At 43.6% G+C, this 17,713-nt stretch overlaps 1 protein-coding gene across 1 annotated transcript; it reads right to left on the bottom strand.

The window, feature by feature from the left end:
- Positions 1-1,756: 1,756 nt before the first annotated feature.
- Positions 1,757-15,530, bottom strand: LOC103303469 (E3 ubiquitin-protein ligase TRIM22-like). Its single transcript, XM_054725183.1, has 7 exons — positions 15,117-15,530; positions 14,421-14,516; positions 12,903-13,121; positions 9,388-9,410; positions 2,950-3,050; positions 2,605-2,631; positions 1,757-2,352 (listed from the first exon to the last, which is right to left on the bottom strand). The coding sequence occupies exons 1-7, from the start codon at positions 15,528-15,530 to the stop codon at positions 1,757-1,759; spliced, it is 1,476 nt and encodes a 491-aa protein (XP_054581158.1).
- Positions 15,531-17,713: the final 2,183 nt, after the last annotated feature.

Below are 17,713 nucleotides of genomic sequence, written 5' to 3'. Positions count from 1 at the left end.
TCCCTGAAGGAATTCATCCTTTTATGATATAATTGAAAATTAACTTGGATAAAGATACTCTCTATATATTTATACATATCATTATGTATATATATTTTTTCTGTGTGCGTGCGTGTGCGTGTGCGTGTGTGTGTGTGTGTGTGTGTGTGTGTGTGTGTGTAAGTATAAGTGCATGTACATACCTTTCCCAGGTCGAGTACTCTCTTTTACATTCCACTGGGACATGTTATTACCCCTCTGTCTTGATTTGGGTTCTGTGCAGTAGCCACCCTAATTTATAATGTATGATGCTCTAAGGAAAGTTTGTTCCTTTACTATCCTCACCATAATTTGAAACTAATTTTAAGTGTAAGGAAAAGAAAAGTGCATTGGATGGTATATAGGGTGTTATACTTAGATGTTTCAGCACAAAGACAAGCTCTGAACACCAAAAGGCCATTCCTAATAAGAGTGGCTGTTCCTAAACATGGCTCCCTCTGCTGGAGAGATCTTGGAAATTCATACTTTTGTGTTTCCTGGCCCATTCCCAATAAAGGGCCTTAAAACAGTCCCAGCCTCCATGTAAAAAGTTCTGTAACACAAGATTGGGACTGGAGTAGTCTTGACAGCAGAGTCTGGGAACTTGACAAGTGAGCTTCAATAGAATCATTTTCTGTTCCTCTCAAGGGCACACACCCGTTACACAGGACACTGACACAACTCATACTTTTCAGTGATTATGAGAGCCAATATTTATACTAATAAAAGGGTAACATGCTAATTAGACCATACATCTCCCAGACAACCTTCTGAACATCCTTCTGGACAAAGCCATGGTGGCACGGCCGAGGCAGAGGCAGTTAGGGCAATCAGGCCAGCAGGGAAGAATAGTTAGAGGAATCAGACCAGCAGGGGAGAATAGTTAGAGGAATCAGACCAGCAGGGGAGAGCAGTTAGGGAGATTAGGTTGGCAGGGGAGAACAGTTAGGGAAGTCAGGCCAGCAGGAAGGTGAGCGGTTCCTAACCAGTGGTCCCAGATTGTGAGAGGGATATTGGAGGAGTCCTGGATTGGAGAGGGTACAAGCTGGGCTAAGGGATCCTCCCCCCCCCCTACCCCGTGCATAAATTTAGTGCACCGGGCCTCTAGTTTATAATAGTGCAGGACTCTTAAATAGGTGCTTTACATTGAGTGAATGTTAGTTTTACACAACAATGTTAAGAATTAGGTGCAGTTTATAATCTAAATTTCATTTTATGAGAAGAAAAAAATGTATTCATCGTTAACATCTTTAAGAAAGAGAGGATTTAAACTCAAACACTCTGAACATAAAATTTTCACTCTGAGTACATATATTGCATTCATGTGCTCTCCCAAATCCCCCACAAAATACGCTCTGGACAACCTGCTGTATGTCGGGCAACAAACAGACATACACGCAAACACTTCTCAGTTGTGGTAGTGATTTTGGATTGTCCTAAGGTCATGGTTGGCACCTCTTCAAGTTAGTGATAAAGGAAGATATGAAGAAATGGGAGGACAGAGATATTATACGAGTACTTCTTGGTTTTTAACAGGGATTACATGTCTTCTGCTGATAATACAGAAAATGGGTAGCTGAGTAAATAAGTTTCTCTTCTAAGCCAAGAATCAACAAAGATTCTACAGAAGGGAGACAGCAAGGAAGAGAAGGTCTGAATGGAGCAGTGAGCTCAGGTTCAGGAGATGAGCCCCAGGACAAAGGTCACTACACAGAAGTGGGTGAGGGAAGGAGAACATTCAGGAGCTTGGTGGGCACAGAGTCAGGGGAGCTGGGCAGTTACAAGGATTGAAATAGGGATAAACAGTCTGAGAAAAGTGACATTTAGAGAACTTGTAGATGAGTGACCCATGGTTTGTGACATTAAAAAATGAGACAGTCCTTGCTTCATAGTCTAGGAAAACCCCAATTCGACGTGGAGCAACAGCCATGAAAAGAGTGAAGACCTTGGGATCAGAGGTGGAAGAGTCCTCAAAGGCATTATACTCAGATTCATTCTGTAACCCTACAACCCAGTAGCCATTTTCAGGTCTGAATCTGGTGTAAGCATTTGGGTAATTTGTATATGGGTTAAAAACAAACCCAGAGCTTTTTTTTCTATTGAGATTACTTGTTTTGCTGTATACTCCCAGGATCCAGGCAATCTTCTTGGATACATCAACTTCCCAGTAATATTTTCCTGAGGAGAAATTTTGGCTGCCCAAGACATCAAAAGAAGAAAAATCACATGGATATACATTCCCAAACATAAAATAGCTCCCAACTGTCACTTGTCTCCGATCTTCAGAAATGACAATATTCGAAAGCATGTTGAGAGGATTCAGCCTCAAGTTCACTGTAGGAAAAAATACACAGTCGGGTGAATTAAATATGGTATGTGTCTTGTGACATTGTGAGAAGGAATATGGGAAATTGACTTGGAGGAACATAAGTCCAAGGGTTAATGATGAGTAGATCAGTTAAGAACTGTTGTATGTATACTTGTTTGGACGGAACACATGTAACTAAAATCATGGGACCTGAGAGTAAGCACAGCTTCTGAAAAGGGATCAAAACATGGTGATTTGAAGAACTTGTAACTTCTTACCCCAGTAGCTTTGGGCTTCTGCCAGCTCTGAAATGACAAAAGTTTCAATGATGTTGTTAGAAGCAAAAAAAGGGAACTCTGATACCTGTCCTTTCTCTTGAGTGGGAACAGGGTAGGGGAAGCCTGTGAGGTTGTCAACTGGTGAAGGAGGACAGCTGGCCATTCCCACTTAGATGTGTTCACATCTTCAGCACAGGGTATCGAGGTCTTCTTGTGAAGCCTTCCTCATCACTTTTTATCCTCATATAGAAAAGCACCCATTACCCCATGTACTCTGGTACTATAAGAATCCCCCCCCCCACACACACACACACACACACACATCCTTCCTCTGGCTCTCCTCACCTTTAAACACTTGCAGCATCTTAGGCAGATCTGGACATCGGAATGCACTCTTCAGTTTCTTCGAAACAATTTTTGGCTTATTCAAGATCCAGATCTCACTCCTAGAGAAGACAAAAATTGATCCCTCATACTTCTTACCTAGTGTCTCTCCAAAACCACTGTCTCTCTCACCTTTCATTCCATTGATGCCTTCTCACTTAAATCCTTTTCAATGAAAAGCCTGAGGGAGGGACAGGTGAGAGCCCTGACACTGCAACCAGAAGGAATGTCTTCGAGTCTACCTTTCTATTTATTCTCCGTGTGACCTTGGGAAGGACTTCTTCTCATGAAGCTCATGTTCTTCCTTCCCAAATGGAAAAATTAACCCCATACTCTCTACCTTTTAAAATAATACACTATTAGATGTAATGATGGTAACTTTAAAAGTTGTTTGGTGCCTCTAATAAAAAGTATTTCACATATGGAGGAGTCACTGCCATCTCAGTGGTTCCTCCAGGAAGAGGCCAGGGATGATGGTGCTAAGGCAGATGCTTAGTGGAGAGGCTCTAGAACAGCGGTTCTAAACTTGTGGGTCGCAACCCCTTTGAGGGTCAAATGACCCTTTCACAGGGGTCTCCTAAGATGATTGGAAAAAACAGATATTTACATTATGATTCACAACAGTAGAAAAATTACAGTTATGAAGTAGCAATGAAAATAATTTTGTGGTTAGGGGTCACCACAACATGAGGAACTGTATTAAAGGGTCGAGGCATTAGGAAGGTTAATAACCACTGATCTAGACCCTGGCTACTGAGAGCTTTATTTTATCAAGTATGGGGCCTCTGTATTGCAAATCTGAAGTGTTTTCTATGTCCATTATTCCAGTACAGATGCCGAGTATAACATATAAAGTCACATTCTCTGGGGAATCATTTCAAACATTGGGGAAAGAAAAAGTTAATAATCCAAATTACTAGTGGTCAGAATTTCATGTGCTTGATGCTGCCCAGAGGGTAGGCAACTTTAGACAAAGAAAGCCATTTTTGGAGAAACCAAGATGGCGGCATAGGTTAAACACCTAACCTACAGCCTGGCACAACAATTCCAAAAATACAACTAAAAGTCAAAACGGACATCATCCAAAACCACAGGAAAGCTGGCTGACTGAAATGCCCACAACTAGAAGGAAAGAGAAAACCACAAGGAAAATCAGAGGAGCCGTAAAAGCCTGAGGTATGGAGACACGGGTGGAGACACCAGCACACGAGTGTGCAGGGAGGACGGAGCCGGAGAGGACGGGGCCGCTGATGGCCTGGCCAGCGTTCTCTAGCAGGAAGGAGATAAAAGCTCCAGATTGTGCTGAACCCCAGCTCCGACTGCACTGAACCCCAGTTCCGGGCGAAACCCTGGGAAGCCAGGCTCATGCTGGGGGAATCTGGGCTGTGGGGCGGAAACACAGAGGAGCGGCGAAAGGCAGAGCTCCGGAGGTGCGCATGTGAATGCACGCAGAGGACGGACTGTTGCCTGTGCTGCTGAATTGCCCTGGCGGAGAGGAGACAGGGGCTCTGGACAGTGCTGAACCCAAGTTCCAACTGTACTGAACCCAGTTCTGGGCAAGACCCTGGGAAGCCAGGCTCATACTGGGGGAATCTGGGCTGTAAGGCGGAAATGCAGAGAAGCGGCGAAAGGCAGAGCACCGGAGGTGCGCACGGGAATGCATGCAGAGGATGGTCTGTTGACTGTGCCGCTGAATTGCCCTGGTGGGAAGGAGACAAAAGCGCCAGACTGCGCTGAGCCCCAGTTCCGACTACACTGAAACCCAGTTCTGGGCGAGAATCTGGGAATCCAGATTCATTGAGGGAGAGACTAGACTGTTTGGCAGCAGGCAAAACTCCAGAGCGCTTTTTTTCTCAGAGGTGTTTGTAGGGAGTACAGAGGGACACTGAGACATAGGAACCTCACAGGGCGGGGCTGATGGGAAGCCAAGGCTGTAGGCTCCACCCTGAAACTCCATCCCATCCAAGCTGAGCACAGAGGCTTTTACAATTTTGCAAGTCTAGTTGAATAAGGCTGTCTCCTGGCATAGACACAGCTGATCCTCACAGCCAATTGGACTGGAGGTCAAATCCTCCCAGTGTACCAACAGCAATCAAGGCTTAACAACACCAAGACTTTGCACTCAGCCCACAAAGGGGGTATCAAGAGCGACCACCTAGGGAGATTGGGGAAGCTGAGCTATAGGGAGGCAGCCAAAAGGTGAAGACACTGAAGCAGGTCACGAATAGAAGGGATGAAGGAAAGTAAACTAATGGACGACACAGTGTTCAGAACCATATTTATAAGGTTACTTAAGAATCTTTTGGAGGACCAAGATGGCGGCATGGGGCAGATGCCTGATTGTTGCCTACAACAACAATTTTGAAACTACAACTGGAAAACAGAGCAGACACCATCCAGAACAATGGCCGGAGGAATGGCTGAGAAGGAGTTGACTGATGGGAGTTGGGATCGGGAAGACGAGGCCCTGCTGGGTCCCGGATCCAGGTGTGCTCGCCCGGCGACTGGTTGCCGCTGCAGACCTGAGTGCCGCCGCAGCGACCTCGGACCAGCCCACTGCCGTGCACCAGGCGCACCAGAGCTTCGCCGAGCCCACCGCCCATCGAGTTCCGCGGCAGCCGCCCCAGAGTTTTGAGAAAATGGCCGAAGGAATTGCTGAGAGGGAATTGACCGACAGGAATTGGGATCAAGAGACAAAACCCCGCTGGGTCCCGGTCCGGGGGAGGCCGCGCCCCTGGGTCCGGGCGAGGCCACGCGCCCCTGGGTCTGGGTGAGGCCACGCGCCCCTGGGTCTGGGTGTAGCTGGATCCTGGGTCCAGGTGAGGCCGTGCGCCCCTAGATCCGGGTGAGGCTGGATCGTGGGTCCGGGTGAGGCCGCGCGCCCCCAGGTCCGGGCGAGGCCGTGCACCCCTGGGTCCAGGTGAAGCTGGATCCCGGGTCCGGGTGAGGCCGTGCGCCCCTGTGTCCGGGAGAGGCTACGTGCCCCTGGGTCCAGATGAGGCCACACGCCCCTGGGTCCAGGTGTAGCTGGATCCTGGGTCTGGGTGAGGCCGTGTGTCCCTGGATCTGGGTGCGACTGGGTCCTGGGTCTGGGTGAGGCCGCGCCCCTGGGTTCAGGAGAGGCCACGCACCCCTGGGTCCAGGTGAGGCCACGCTCCCCTGGGTCCAGGTGTAGCTGGATCCCGGGTCCGGGTGAGGCCGTGCACCCCTGGGTCCGGGTGAAGCTGTATCCTGGGTCCAGGTGAGGCTGTGCGCCCCTGGTTCCGGGGGAGGCCACGTGCCCCTGAGTCTGGGTGTAGCTGAATCCCGGGTCCGGGCGAGGCCGTGCACCCCTGGGTCTGGGTGAGGCTGGGTCCCGGGTCCAGGTGAAGCTGGATCCCAGGTCCGGGTGAGGCCATGTGCTCCTGGATCCGGGTGAGGCTGGGTCCCGGGTCTGGGTGAAGCTGGATCCCGGGTCCAGGTGAGGCCATGTGCCCCTGGATCTGGATGAGGCTGGGTCCTGGGTCCAGGTGAGGCCACGCGCCCCTGGGTCTGGGTGAGGCCATGCGCCCCTGGGTCTGGGCGAGACCAAACCAAAGGAAGTTGGACCTGCATTACCACCATTTGTCTACCATCCAGAGCTGAAAAGTCAGTGCCGACATGTGCACATAAGGAACTGGTGGACATTGAAATTGGGTCTCAAAAGAACTGTTGGTCCAGAAAAAAACTCACTACAGACTGATTCATTTGCCTGTCAGCATAACTATTATTGCTCGTCTCACATTCAGTTCTTATAAGTATATTTCTAGTAACACATGATCTCACTCATCTAGGGGAAATGATGAACAACATAGACTGATGAACAAGAACAGACCCAGAAACAAGGAGGCATCGATCGGACTGTCTGGCCTCAGAGGGAGGGCAGGGGAGGGTGGGGGAGGGTGGAGAGATCAACCAAAGGACTTGTGTGCATGCATACAAGCCTAACCAATGGTTAAGGACAACAGGGGGGTGGGGGCATCCGTGGGAAGGGGTGGGGATGGGAATGGGGGGATGAGGACAAATATGTGACACCTTAATCAATAAAGAAATTTTTTAAAAAAGCCATTTTTCCTAGCAGTTCCTAACACATGTAAAAAGAAAAGAAATATATTATTGACACCAGGACTAAAGTCACTATTCCCTGAGATTTGAGTCTTATATTAATTAATTAGTTAGTTAGTTAATTAATTGCAATCCAAAGAACATCACCTAGAAAGACCTTGTTTCACTATAGAGAAATGGATATATAAGGAAAATGTCCTTGTGGAAGATTTGGGAGCCTGTGAGGTAAAGAGGAAAAGATCCTCCCTGTGATAAGACAGGCACCTGTTAAGTATAGAAGCAAGAGATTAAGTTTTGACTAAAATGAGTGAAGTCATGGTGTTCTAATACTGTAACCTATTCTTTCTTTCAAATCATTTTTTTATTTTTCAATTACAGTTGACATACAATATTATATTAGTTTCAGATGTTCATCCCAGTGATTTGACATTATAAAACTTACTAAGTAATCATGTCCCAAAATCTCATACCTATCTGACACCTAACATAGTTATTTCACCCATACATCTGGCAACTGTCAGAATGTTCTCTGTATCTATGAGTCTGTTTCTGTTCTGCTTCTTTATTTTTAATTGTTAACAGATATGTTTTTATTAGCATTTTATTGTTCATTTTTTTCATTTTTCTTTTTCTTCTTCTTAAAGAATACCTTTCAACATTTATTTTTTAATATATTTTATTGATTTTTTTACAGAGAGGAATAGAGAGTTAGAAACATCGATGAGAGGGAAACATCAATCAGCTGCCTCTTACACACCCCCTACTGTGGATGTGCCCAAAACCAAGGTACATGCCCTTGACAGGAATCGAACCTGGGACCCTTCAGTCCGAAGGCTGATGCTCTATCCACTGAGCCAAACTGCTTAGGGCACTTTTCAACATTTAATGTAATACTGGTTTGATGGTGATGAACTACTTTAGCTTTTTCTTATCTATGAAGCTCTTTACCTGACCTTCAATTCTTAATGAGAGCTTTGCTGGGTAGAGTAATCTTGGTAGTAGCACCTTGCTTTTCATGACTTTGAATATTTCATGGCACTCCCTTCTGGCCTGCAAAGTTTCTTTTGAGAAATCAACTGACAATCTTATGGGTAGGTAACTATGTAACTACTTTTCTCTTGCTGCTTTTGAGATTCTCGCTTTTGCCCAGCTGGCATGTTTCAGTGATTGAGCGTCAACCTATGAACCAGAAGCTTATGGTTTGATTCCTGGTCCGGGCACATGCCCAGGTTGTGGGCTCAATCCCCAGTATGGGGTGTGCAGGAGGCAGCCAATCAATGATTCTCTCTTACCATTGATGTTTCTATTCCTCTTTTACTCTCCCTCTCTGAAATCAATAAAAATATATATTTTAAATATTCTTATTTTTTCTTTAACCTTTGACATTTTTAAAATTTAAATATGTACTTATTGTTGGCTGTATTATAGATATCCTCCATTCCCCTCACCCCTTATCCCTCTCTGGCCAGCCTCTACCTCTCCAAGACCTTCGTTACACTATTGTCTATGTCCATGGCCTATGCACATAAGTATATAAGTTCTTTGGTTTATCTCTTCTTGTTCCCCCCACCCCCCCAATCCTGAGATATGTCCATCTGTTTCTAGCCTCCATGCCTTGGGTCTTATTCTGTTGGTCAATTCATTTTGTTCAATAGATTCCACAAATAAGGGAGATCATCTGATATTCCTCTTTCTTTTATTGACTTATTTCACTTAACCTAATAATCTCTAGGTGGCATTTTAATTATAATGTGTCTTGGTGTAGGCCTCTTTGGATCCTTCTTGTCTGGGACTCTTATTTCTAATGCTTCTATTATCCCCAAATCTGTGACCTCCCACCACCCAAATTCCATACCATTACAAAGTTTCACCTGTTATCCAAAATTTGAAATAATGTAATACCAAAGTTTACCACAGCTTGGATTTTTTAAAATTATGATTGATTCAAGATTACTCTTATAGCTATAACTAGTAGCCCCTTGCAGGAAGATTTTTGCAATAGGGCTTCCTGCTGCGCTCTTCCCCCCCCCCCCCCCCCCGCCTCCCACCTGCTTCCCTCCCTTCTCCACAGGCCCTGCTTGCTTGCTTCTCCGAAGCTTCGCTCCCTTCTGCAGTGCTTGGCTTCTTTCTACACTGTCTTGATATGCAAATTAACTGCCATCTTGGTCGGGTTAATTTACATACTCATCCTGATTGGCTGGTGGGCGTGGCTTGGGTGTAGCGAAGGTGCGGCCAATTTGCATATTACTCTTTTATTAGGTAGGATATTGTCATCATACAAAAAAAAAAGGACCATGCTTGGTCTCACACACATACCTTTTTAAGGTGTTAATCATATCCTGGAGAAAAGAGAGAAAACATAAGTCAAGAGTAAGGTTGCCAGATTTAGAAAATTAAAATGGCTAATTAAAATGTAATTTTGAATAAATCATAAATATGTTTCAGTATAAGCATGACCTCTAAAATATTTAAGATACTCTTATACTAAAAAATAATATATTTGTTTGAAATTCAAATTTAGTTACATATACCTTATTTTGTCTGGCAACCCTCAAAGGAGTGATTAGTCTTCCTACCTTTCAAAGTTTTACACACCTTCCTCTTCACATCCCTAGCACCCCTTGATTTGGTGTAAATAAATAGATGATCAGAATATAGATGGGGGACAAACCGTAGAGATAAGACCCAGACCAACCATCTTAGAGGACTCATGTAAGGATAATAAAATTATCCTTCCAGGATCTGAAGACAGAATATATTTAAAAGGAAGAGAGGAGCCTACTATTTCTTAATACACATTCATGAGAAGACCCCCTTAATTTATTATGATTTTATATATTCCAGTGACAAAGAAAAAATTATTTTTTAGACATAATTCCAAACTCTGGGGAATCAAAGATGACTAATTAATACTTACATTCCTCAGGATGTATGTGTGTGTGTGTGTGTGTGTGTGTGTGTGTGTGTGTATGTATATACATATATATATATATATTATATTTTTTTTTTTTTTTGCTGCAGGAACAAGCAAACTAGCTCTTCAAGCAAATGTTTTTCCCTGCCTTCCTCTACTCACTCTATACATTCTACACACTACCCTATGGAAATCTCATCAATGTGTAAGTATAAGTCACAGACACCAGCAGCCGATAAAGTCTAAAATGAAATTGACTGTTTCCCAGACATTTACATTCCATTGTCCAGAATAGTATCAATATCAACTTTATCAACTTCATCGCTGTCTTTAATTAGAAAGTGTATCTTATCCTGGCTGTGCCTCAGTGGCTGAGCATTGGCCCATTAACCAAGAAATCATGGTCGAATTCCTGGTTAGGGTACATGCCTGAGGTGCAGGCTCAATCCCAGTAGGGGGCATACAGGAGGGAGCTGGTCAGTGATTCTCTCTCATCATTGATGTTTCTATCTCTCTCTTTCCCTCTCCCTTTCTCTGAAATCAGTAAAAACATATTTTAAAAAAATGTTTTATAAGTGTGTCTTACTCTGAATTCCAACATCGCATTAAGCCAGTTCAGTTCCTATGCTAAGCTTCTTTTAGCCATCTACTCTTTCCTACCATAACATTATTTGCTTTATTTATTTGAACAAAAATACACCAAGATATTTGATTTCCCCCTATTTAGTCTAAACCCTTTTATACCAACAAAGCCTTGGCTACCAGTTGGCTGTACCTGCTCAAAAAGTTTTACATTCTGTGTTAAGGTTTTTGTTGTTATTGTATCTGACAAAAACAAAAACAAAAAAAAACAGCTAAAACTGCCTTAAATTTTTTTAAAAAGGAAAAACTCAGGTAAACAGGCAGAACTTCTGTATTAGCTAGATTTCTAGAAAAAATTATTGTCAGGGTCTATTCTTTCTCAAAATTTTATTTTCTGCCTGCTATTCGGACTTTCTTTTCATTCTCTATATGGCATCAACTTGAACATCCTTGTTTAAGTGATAATCCCGAACATATCATGTAGCAGAAAAAATCATTTCTCTTTCTAGGTATAACAATAAAATTCTAAGGTATACAAATCATTGCCCTGAAAGGGTCAGGTGCATATCTTAAAATAATTACTGTATCTTTGGAATATATATGCTATTTTAGGAATTAAATGTGCTGATTTACCTAGAATTGAGAGACACATATATCCCTCATGCTATTGATTTTCTCAACCCTAATCAGCTGAATGGACAGATGGTAGAGATGGGTTCCTCAAAAGGTAATTTAAGAGATGGTTATTAAAAAAATAAAAGTAATTGAATGATGTTGGGTAGACAAACTGTCTCATACAGAAACTGTCTATTTCTTAGCAGACTTCCAACTTCTCACTCTATAAAAATCCCAGCAGGCTTTTAATAAAAATTAGCAAGATATAAAAAAGTTTCATAGAAAATTCTATGGACATAGGATAGTGTTTCTGGCCCTTGTAGCTGGATGAGCAGCAACTCTGGCCTCTACCCACTAGATGGCAGTGCAATTCTAGGATCCATGGGGCACCCATTTTTTTATAATGGTCTCCTTAGAGAACAACTGACTTACTAGCACAATAGAATTGTTTTGAAATTGAATTGAATTGTTTCACTTTTTTTATTTTTTTCAAACAGTTTTAAAGGGGAAGAAATGTTCTATGAAGGCACAATAATGGAAAACTTAGAGTACGACAAAGGTGCCAAAATAAGTTAGTGGAGGAGGAGAGAGTTTTTTCAATAAATGTCAAATTGAATCTCTACATGGTTTAACAACTTAGTATATTTACTACAATTCTTTGAATTGTATGCTTGCAATGAGTAGATTTTATTTATTTATTTTATACCTCAAAAACATGTTTTTAAAAGAAGTAATAATCTAGCAGATGGAAATTAATTACTTCAGTATTGAAAATAAAGTTAAGAAATTCTTGTTCAGCTATCAAAAAAGAACGCAAGAGGTTCATAGCTTAAGGTCACTGTCATGAAGTTAATTCCATGAAAAAAAAAATTAACAACCATACTAAGTTCAATTTATTTATTGAGTCTCTATATGTTTTCCCCTAATCCTTCCCTAGGCAGTGTATGCACACACACACACACACCCACACACACACACACAGAAGCACACATACATATTCATACATGATCACCCTTCACACAGGTGTCATTACATTTGCCACCTCTTAACAAAACAATAACAAAATCAAACATGAAGAGAGATATGAATTGTTTGACTGAGCTTAATAAAAAAAAGTCTTACAAATGTTAAATCACAGATAATAGAAACCTATAAAAATCTTCTTTCAAAAGTTTTCATAGCCTTTTGTAAAATAACTAGAGGCCCAGTGCATTTGAGGGGTCCCCTCAGCCCAGTTTGCACCCTCCCCAAACCGGGACCCCTCAGGGGATGTCCAGCAGTTGGACATCCCTCTCACAATCTGGGACTGCTGGCTCCTAACTGCTCACTTGCCTGCCAGCCTGATCGCCCCTAACTGCCCTCCCCTAACTGCCCTCCCCTGCTGGCCTGATCCCCCTAATTGCTCTCCCCTGCCCTCCTGATCATCCCTAATTGCTTCTGCCTTGGCCCCACCACCATGGCTTTGTCTGGGAGCACGTCCAGAAGGTCATCAGGAAGATGTTTGGTCTAATTAGCATATTACCCTTTTATTAGTATAGATAATCATGTGAATTTCCCTTAACATTTGTACATTGAATTTTCCCAATGACAGAGAAGGAACACTGGATGATCAAACATATCTTTTAATGAGGAAGAAAATACAGATACCCAGAAGGGAAGGAAGCTTAATCTCTGTGGTTCCCCCAAATCACATATATAGGTGCTTCGGCCCAAGTCCTACCTGCAGTGTGTCTATAGATAATTCACACATATGATGTTGGAGATCTGAGATGAGCTCTCTTGTGAACTGCTTCTGCTGGCTCACCACTGCCAAGTTCTCCATCACATGCACTTCGTCTTCCCTCAGCTTTTGCAGCTCCCTTTGCTCCTCTCTGTCCAGGATGTCTCTCATTTCATCAAACCCTTTTCGAATCCTCTCTGTCTCAGCCTGCGTGTGATTCTTTGGGGAAGAGAAGAGAAAGAGGCAGTCTGGGTGTCTAGCTGAGGGCCTACTTTTTATGGGCCTTGGGATTCAAGACAAAAACTACTTTCCTCAGGCACTTAGGAGGTAAAAGAAAATGAGCCATTCCTGGGAAAAGCGTTTTTCCAACTATTTCCCCTTGAGCTGTTCCCAAAGTAATTAATTCAAGTTTACTTTCTCAAGGCCCACCAGGAAATATAATGTGCTACTTGAATGAGACTTGGATTGCAGGCACCTGTCTTGGATAATCTTGCCACACTGCATATGAAACTCCTCCACCCATATCTCCAAAACAAGGAATCCTGAGCCTTCCTTAATGTTTCTTCTGGAAGTATCAGGTCCTCAAACTTGATGACTGAAATGGGACACAGATGCACGAATCACTTTTACATTGGTCCTCTCTATATCTTTGCCTCTAAATAATTGCTTTCACTTGCGAGCATCTACCCTGTAGCTCCCAACTCTTAATAGGAAAGGAATTGAATTCCTTTAGCTTTTTCTTATCTGTGAAGCTCTTTATCTGCCCTTCAATTCTGAATGATAGCTTTGCTGGGTAGAGTAGTCTTGATTGTAGGTTCCTGCTATTCATCACTTTGAATATTTCTTGCCACTCCCGTCTGGCCTGCATGGTTTCTGTTGAGAAATTAGCTGATAATTGTATGGGAGCTCCCTTGTAGGTAACTAACTGTTTTCTGCACCAAACCAGTATTATATGAAATGCTGAAAGGTATTCTTTAAAAAGAGGAAAAAGAAGAAAGATAAAAAATTATGAACAACAAATGCATATCTATCAACAAGTGAATCTAAAAGTCAAGTGAATTAAAAATCTGACGAACAGAATAAACTGGTGAGCTTAATAGAATCAGAGGCATAGAATGGGAGTGTATTGATAATTCTCAGGGGGAAAGGGGTGTCTGTGTGGGGAGTACGGGATGAGACTGGACAAAAATCATACACCTATGGATAAGGACAGTGGCGGGGGGAGGTAAGGGGAGAGATGGGGTGGGAACTGGGTGGTGGGGAGATATGGGGGGGAAAAGGAGAAACAATTGTAATCTGAACAATAAAGATTCATTAAAAAATAAATAAATAAATAAATAAATAAATAAATAAATAAATGCCAAAAAAAAAAATAGGAAAGGAATTGAATGAGGACTGAGCAAAAGTCTTCTGGACGCATTAATTCTGAGGTAACAAGGAGAAAGAAGCCTCCTCTGATTGGACAGGTGCTGCTCAGTTTGCTGTTTTAGAACTGCCTCAAGAATAATGTCTTTTTACCTTCCAGGTAGCTCTCTCTCCATTGATGACAGCTTCCAACTCCTCAACTTCCAGCTGCTCCTGCGTCAACCTGTCCAGAGCCGCCTCTAGCTTCTCCTGTGAGAAAGGAACCACCAAAGTCAAGCTATGAGTTTTCTCAGCACCTGGATAGAGGATACATGGAGAAGAAATCAGGCTCATCTCAGATGAGACTAGAATTTCAGAACTGAAACTCACAATTAGAACTGAGAATGCAGACAGAAATCTGAGGAAGTATGTATGTCCTTTATCCCAGGTTGATGCAAGTTTCCATCTCTGTTTCAAGAGTAGTTTGGATTTCTCTTTTCCTAGAGAAAGAACTGATCCTGCAGCAAGCAAAGTCTTTTTATTCTCAAGAACTCTTACCAGATCTAACCAACCATGTTCCTAAAAATCCCATCTGTTTATGGGACAATCAGAATTTATCTTGGGAAGCAACTCTCACTCATACTTCTCTTTGATATGCATATTACTGAAGAAAATGAATGAATGCACAACAATGTCCCTCAGGCCTCAGAAGCTGAGTCAAAGTCCCTCAGGCCTCAGAAGCTGAGCCAAGGATATCAAAGAGAACGCAGCACTCAGTTCTACGTTGACAAGGGAAAGAAATGGGATTAAGCAGTAAAGATTTCACTTCAGGTGACATTCTGCCCAATGTTTCCACACTCTGGGGCCTACCTGACATTCCTTGACCACCTCTTCCACGAGGGATATTTGGTGACCTTGGTGCTCCTGGACACAAAGGCTGCAAATGGCCTTCCCATTCTCCTTACAGAAGAGATGGCGATTTTCCCCATGGTGCTCACAGAGATCGCTCCTCTGCTGCTGGGGTTGCCACATGTTGATTTCCCCAACTTCCTTCACTATGTTGCCCAACTGCTGATTAGGCAGGAGGTTCCAAGGCTCGTATGTGCTCTTGCACACAGGACAGCAGTGTTGCCCTCTGAGGTGGCTCACTGATTCATTGTTTGCAGTGATGCAGGTGTGGCAGAAGCTGTGGCCACAGTCCAGGCTCAGGGGTTCTGTCAGGAGCTGCAGGCAGATGCGGCAGGTCACCTCATCATTTATGCTCTCCTGTGATGAAAAATCCATTGCTGTGCTCTTCTGGCTTCTTCCTGTCCTGACTCCAGAGGCTCTTCTTCCTCACAGACTCCTGCAAGGCTGGGAATATTGAAGGGGGGAGGATAAGAAAAGCAGGAATAGAAAGGATACTGGTTGGGCCAACATTTAGAACAGGACAAAACATTAATATTCAGTAAAGAAAGGAAAAGAGAAAGAGAAGAATAGTCAGTGACAGAATGAAAAGGTCCCTTTGTAATGATTTTAAACACTTTACTCTTAGTGTATGTCACATGACAAATTTCACCCCATCAAGGTAATGCTTGCTGTTTTCTCTTTTTCTACTGGATAGAGGACAAATTGAGGCCTTTCCTACCAAAAGCTTTGTGTCACTCATCATTATTCTTTTCTATTCTTTCCTACTCTCAAGCACATCCAGCATGTTATATACATGAACCATGCTTTTACATTGCTCTTCTCTCTGTATGACTTACTTTATTTGAACAGTTTATTGAGTTATATTTACATCACATGCATTCATTTTAAGAGTACAGTAATCCTACCTAACAAAAGAGTAATATGCAAATTAACCATCACTCCTCTACACCCACAATCCATGACCACCAGCCACACCCACCAGCCAATCAGAGTGAGTATGCAAATAAACCAACCAAGATGGCTACAGCCACAGAGAGCAGGAGGGAGGCTTGGGTTTCCCAGACAATGGAAGAAGCCAAGCTTTCCGCCTGCCCTTGCCGGCCTAAGCCTCCACTCAAGGCTACAAAGTTTCAATTATAGAAGGTAAACAAATCCAATCAGAAATGGCGGCAGCCACAGAGCTGGAAAGAGCTGGAAGCTAGGGTTGCCCCCAGCAATGGAAGAAGCAAAGCTTTCCGCATACCCTGGCCAGCCCAGGCCTCCACTTAAGGCTACAAAGTTTCAATTATAGAAGATATACAAACCCCAACAGAAATGGCTGCTGGCCATGGAGCGAGCAGGAGGCTTGGCTCTGCTCCAGGCTACAAAGTTTCAATTGTAGAAGGTAAATAAATTCCAGATACCAGGGCCTCTGCTTGGGTCACCAGGGGGCGTGGATGGCCTACAAACCACCACAGGCCCCTTGCTCAGGCTGCCCCATGCCCCAAAGGAACCCCCACCCTGATCCAGGACACCCTTCAGGGCAAACCAGCTGGTCCCCACTCATGCACCAGGCCTCTATCCTATCTAATAAAAGAGTAATATGCAGATTGACCATCACTCCAATACACAATATGGCTGCCCCCAGGTGGTCAAAGATCCTGCCTCCATGTGGACACAAGATGGCCACCACAGATGGCCAGCAGGGGAGGGCAGTTGGGAGGCACCAGGCCTGCAAGGGAGGGCAGTTGGAGGTGATCAACCCTGCAGGGGAGGGTAGTTAGTGGTGACCAGGCTGGCAGAGGAGGGAAGTTGGGGGCAAACAGGCTGGCAGGGGAGCAGTTAGACATCAATCAGGCTAGCATGGGAGTGGTTAGGGGGTGATCAGGCTGGCAGGTAGAAGCAGTTAGGGGTAATCAGGAAGGCAGGCAGGTGAGCAGTTGGGAGCCAGCAGTCCTAGATTGTGAGAGGGATGTCCGACTGCCCATTTAGGCCCGATCCAATTGGATCGGGCCTAAACGGCCAGGCGGACATCCCTCGAGGGGTCCCAGATTGGAAAGGGTGCAGGCTGGGCACTCTTTGGAAAGGGTGCAGGCTCGGCACCACCCCCCCCCACCCGTGCACAAATTTCGTGCACCGGGCCTCTAGTTTCTAATAAATTTATGAAACAGAATAACTATCACCACAATCCAATTCTAGAACATATCTATTTCTTAAAAAAAAAACACCTAATGCCATTAGAGTCACCCTTTCTGAACCTGAGCCTCAGGCTACCATTAACCTCACCTGTGTTTTTGTGGAATTACCTTTACTAATCAATTTATAAGAGTAGAATTTTAATATATGGTCATTTGAGTCTGATTTCTTTCACTTTGCATGTATAATTATATTCAGAATTCTTTTTCTACACCGCCTCCTTCCATCCAGTGTTTAGTCTGCACCACATTAATGAACCTCATTACAAGACCTCTAGCTCTCATGTCAATTTGTTTCAAATAAATCATTTGAAAATAGAAGTCATTTTCATAAAACTACCACTAATTCATCCCTTTCTTTCATAGTTAGTTCATCAGAAAAGC

Source organism: Eptesicus fuscus, chromosome 13 (genome assembly GCF_027574615.1).
Source record: "Eptesicus fuscus isolate TK198812 chromosome 13, DD_ASM_mEF_20220401, whole genome shotgun sequence".
Lineage (NCBI taxonomy): Eukaryota > Metazoa > Chordata > Mammalia > Chiroptera > Vespertilionidae > Eptesicus > Eptesicus fuscus.
The sequence above is the reverse complement of the archived record's forward strand: the minus strand, read 5'-3'. Positions and strand labels throughout refer to the sequence as shown.

Coding starts and splice junctions, on each gene's coding strand:
- LOC103303469 (XM_054725183.1), bottom strand. CDS start 15,530: ATGGATTTTTCATCACAGGAGAGCATAAATGATGAGGTGACCTGCCGC. Junction 14,517..15,116: donor AGGTGGTCAAGGAATGTCAG/GTAGGCCCCAGA, acceptor CCTTTCTCACAG/GAGAAGCTAGAGGCGGCTCT. Junction 9,411..12,902: donor TATCTATAGACACACTGCAG/GTAGGACTTGGG, acceptor TCTTTTCTCCAG/GATATGATTAACACCTTAAA.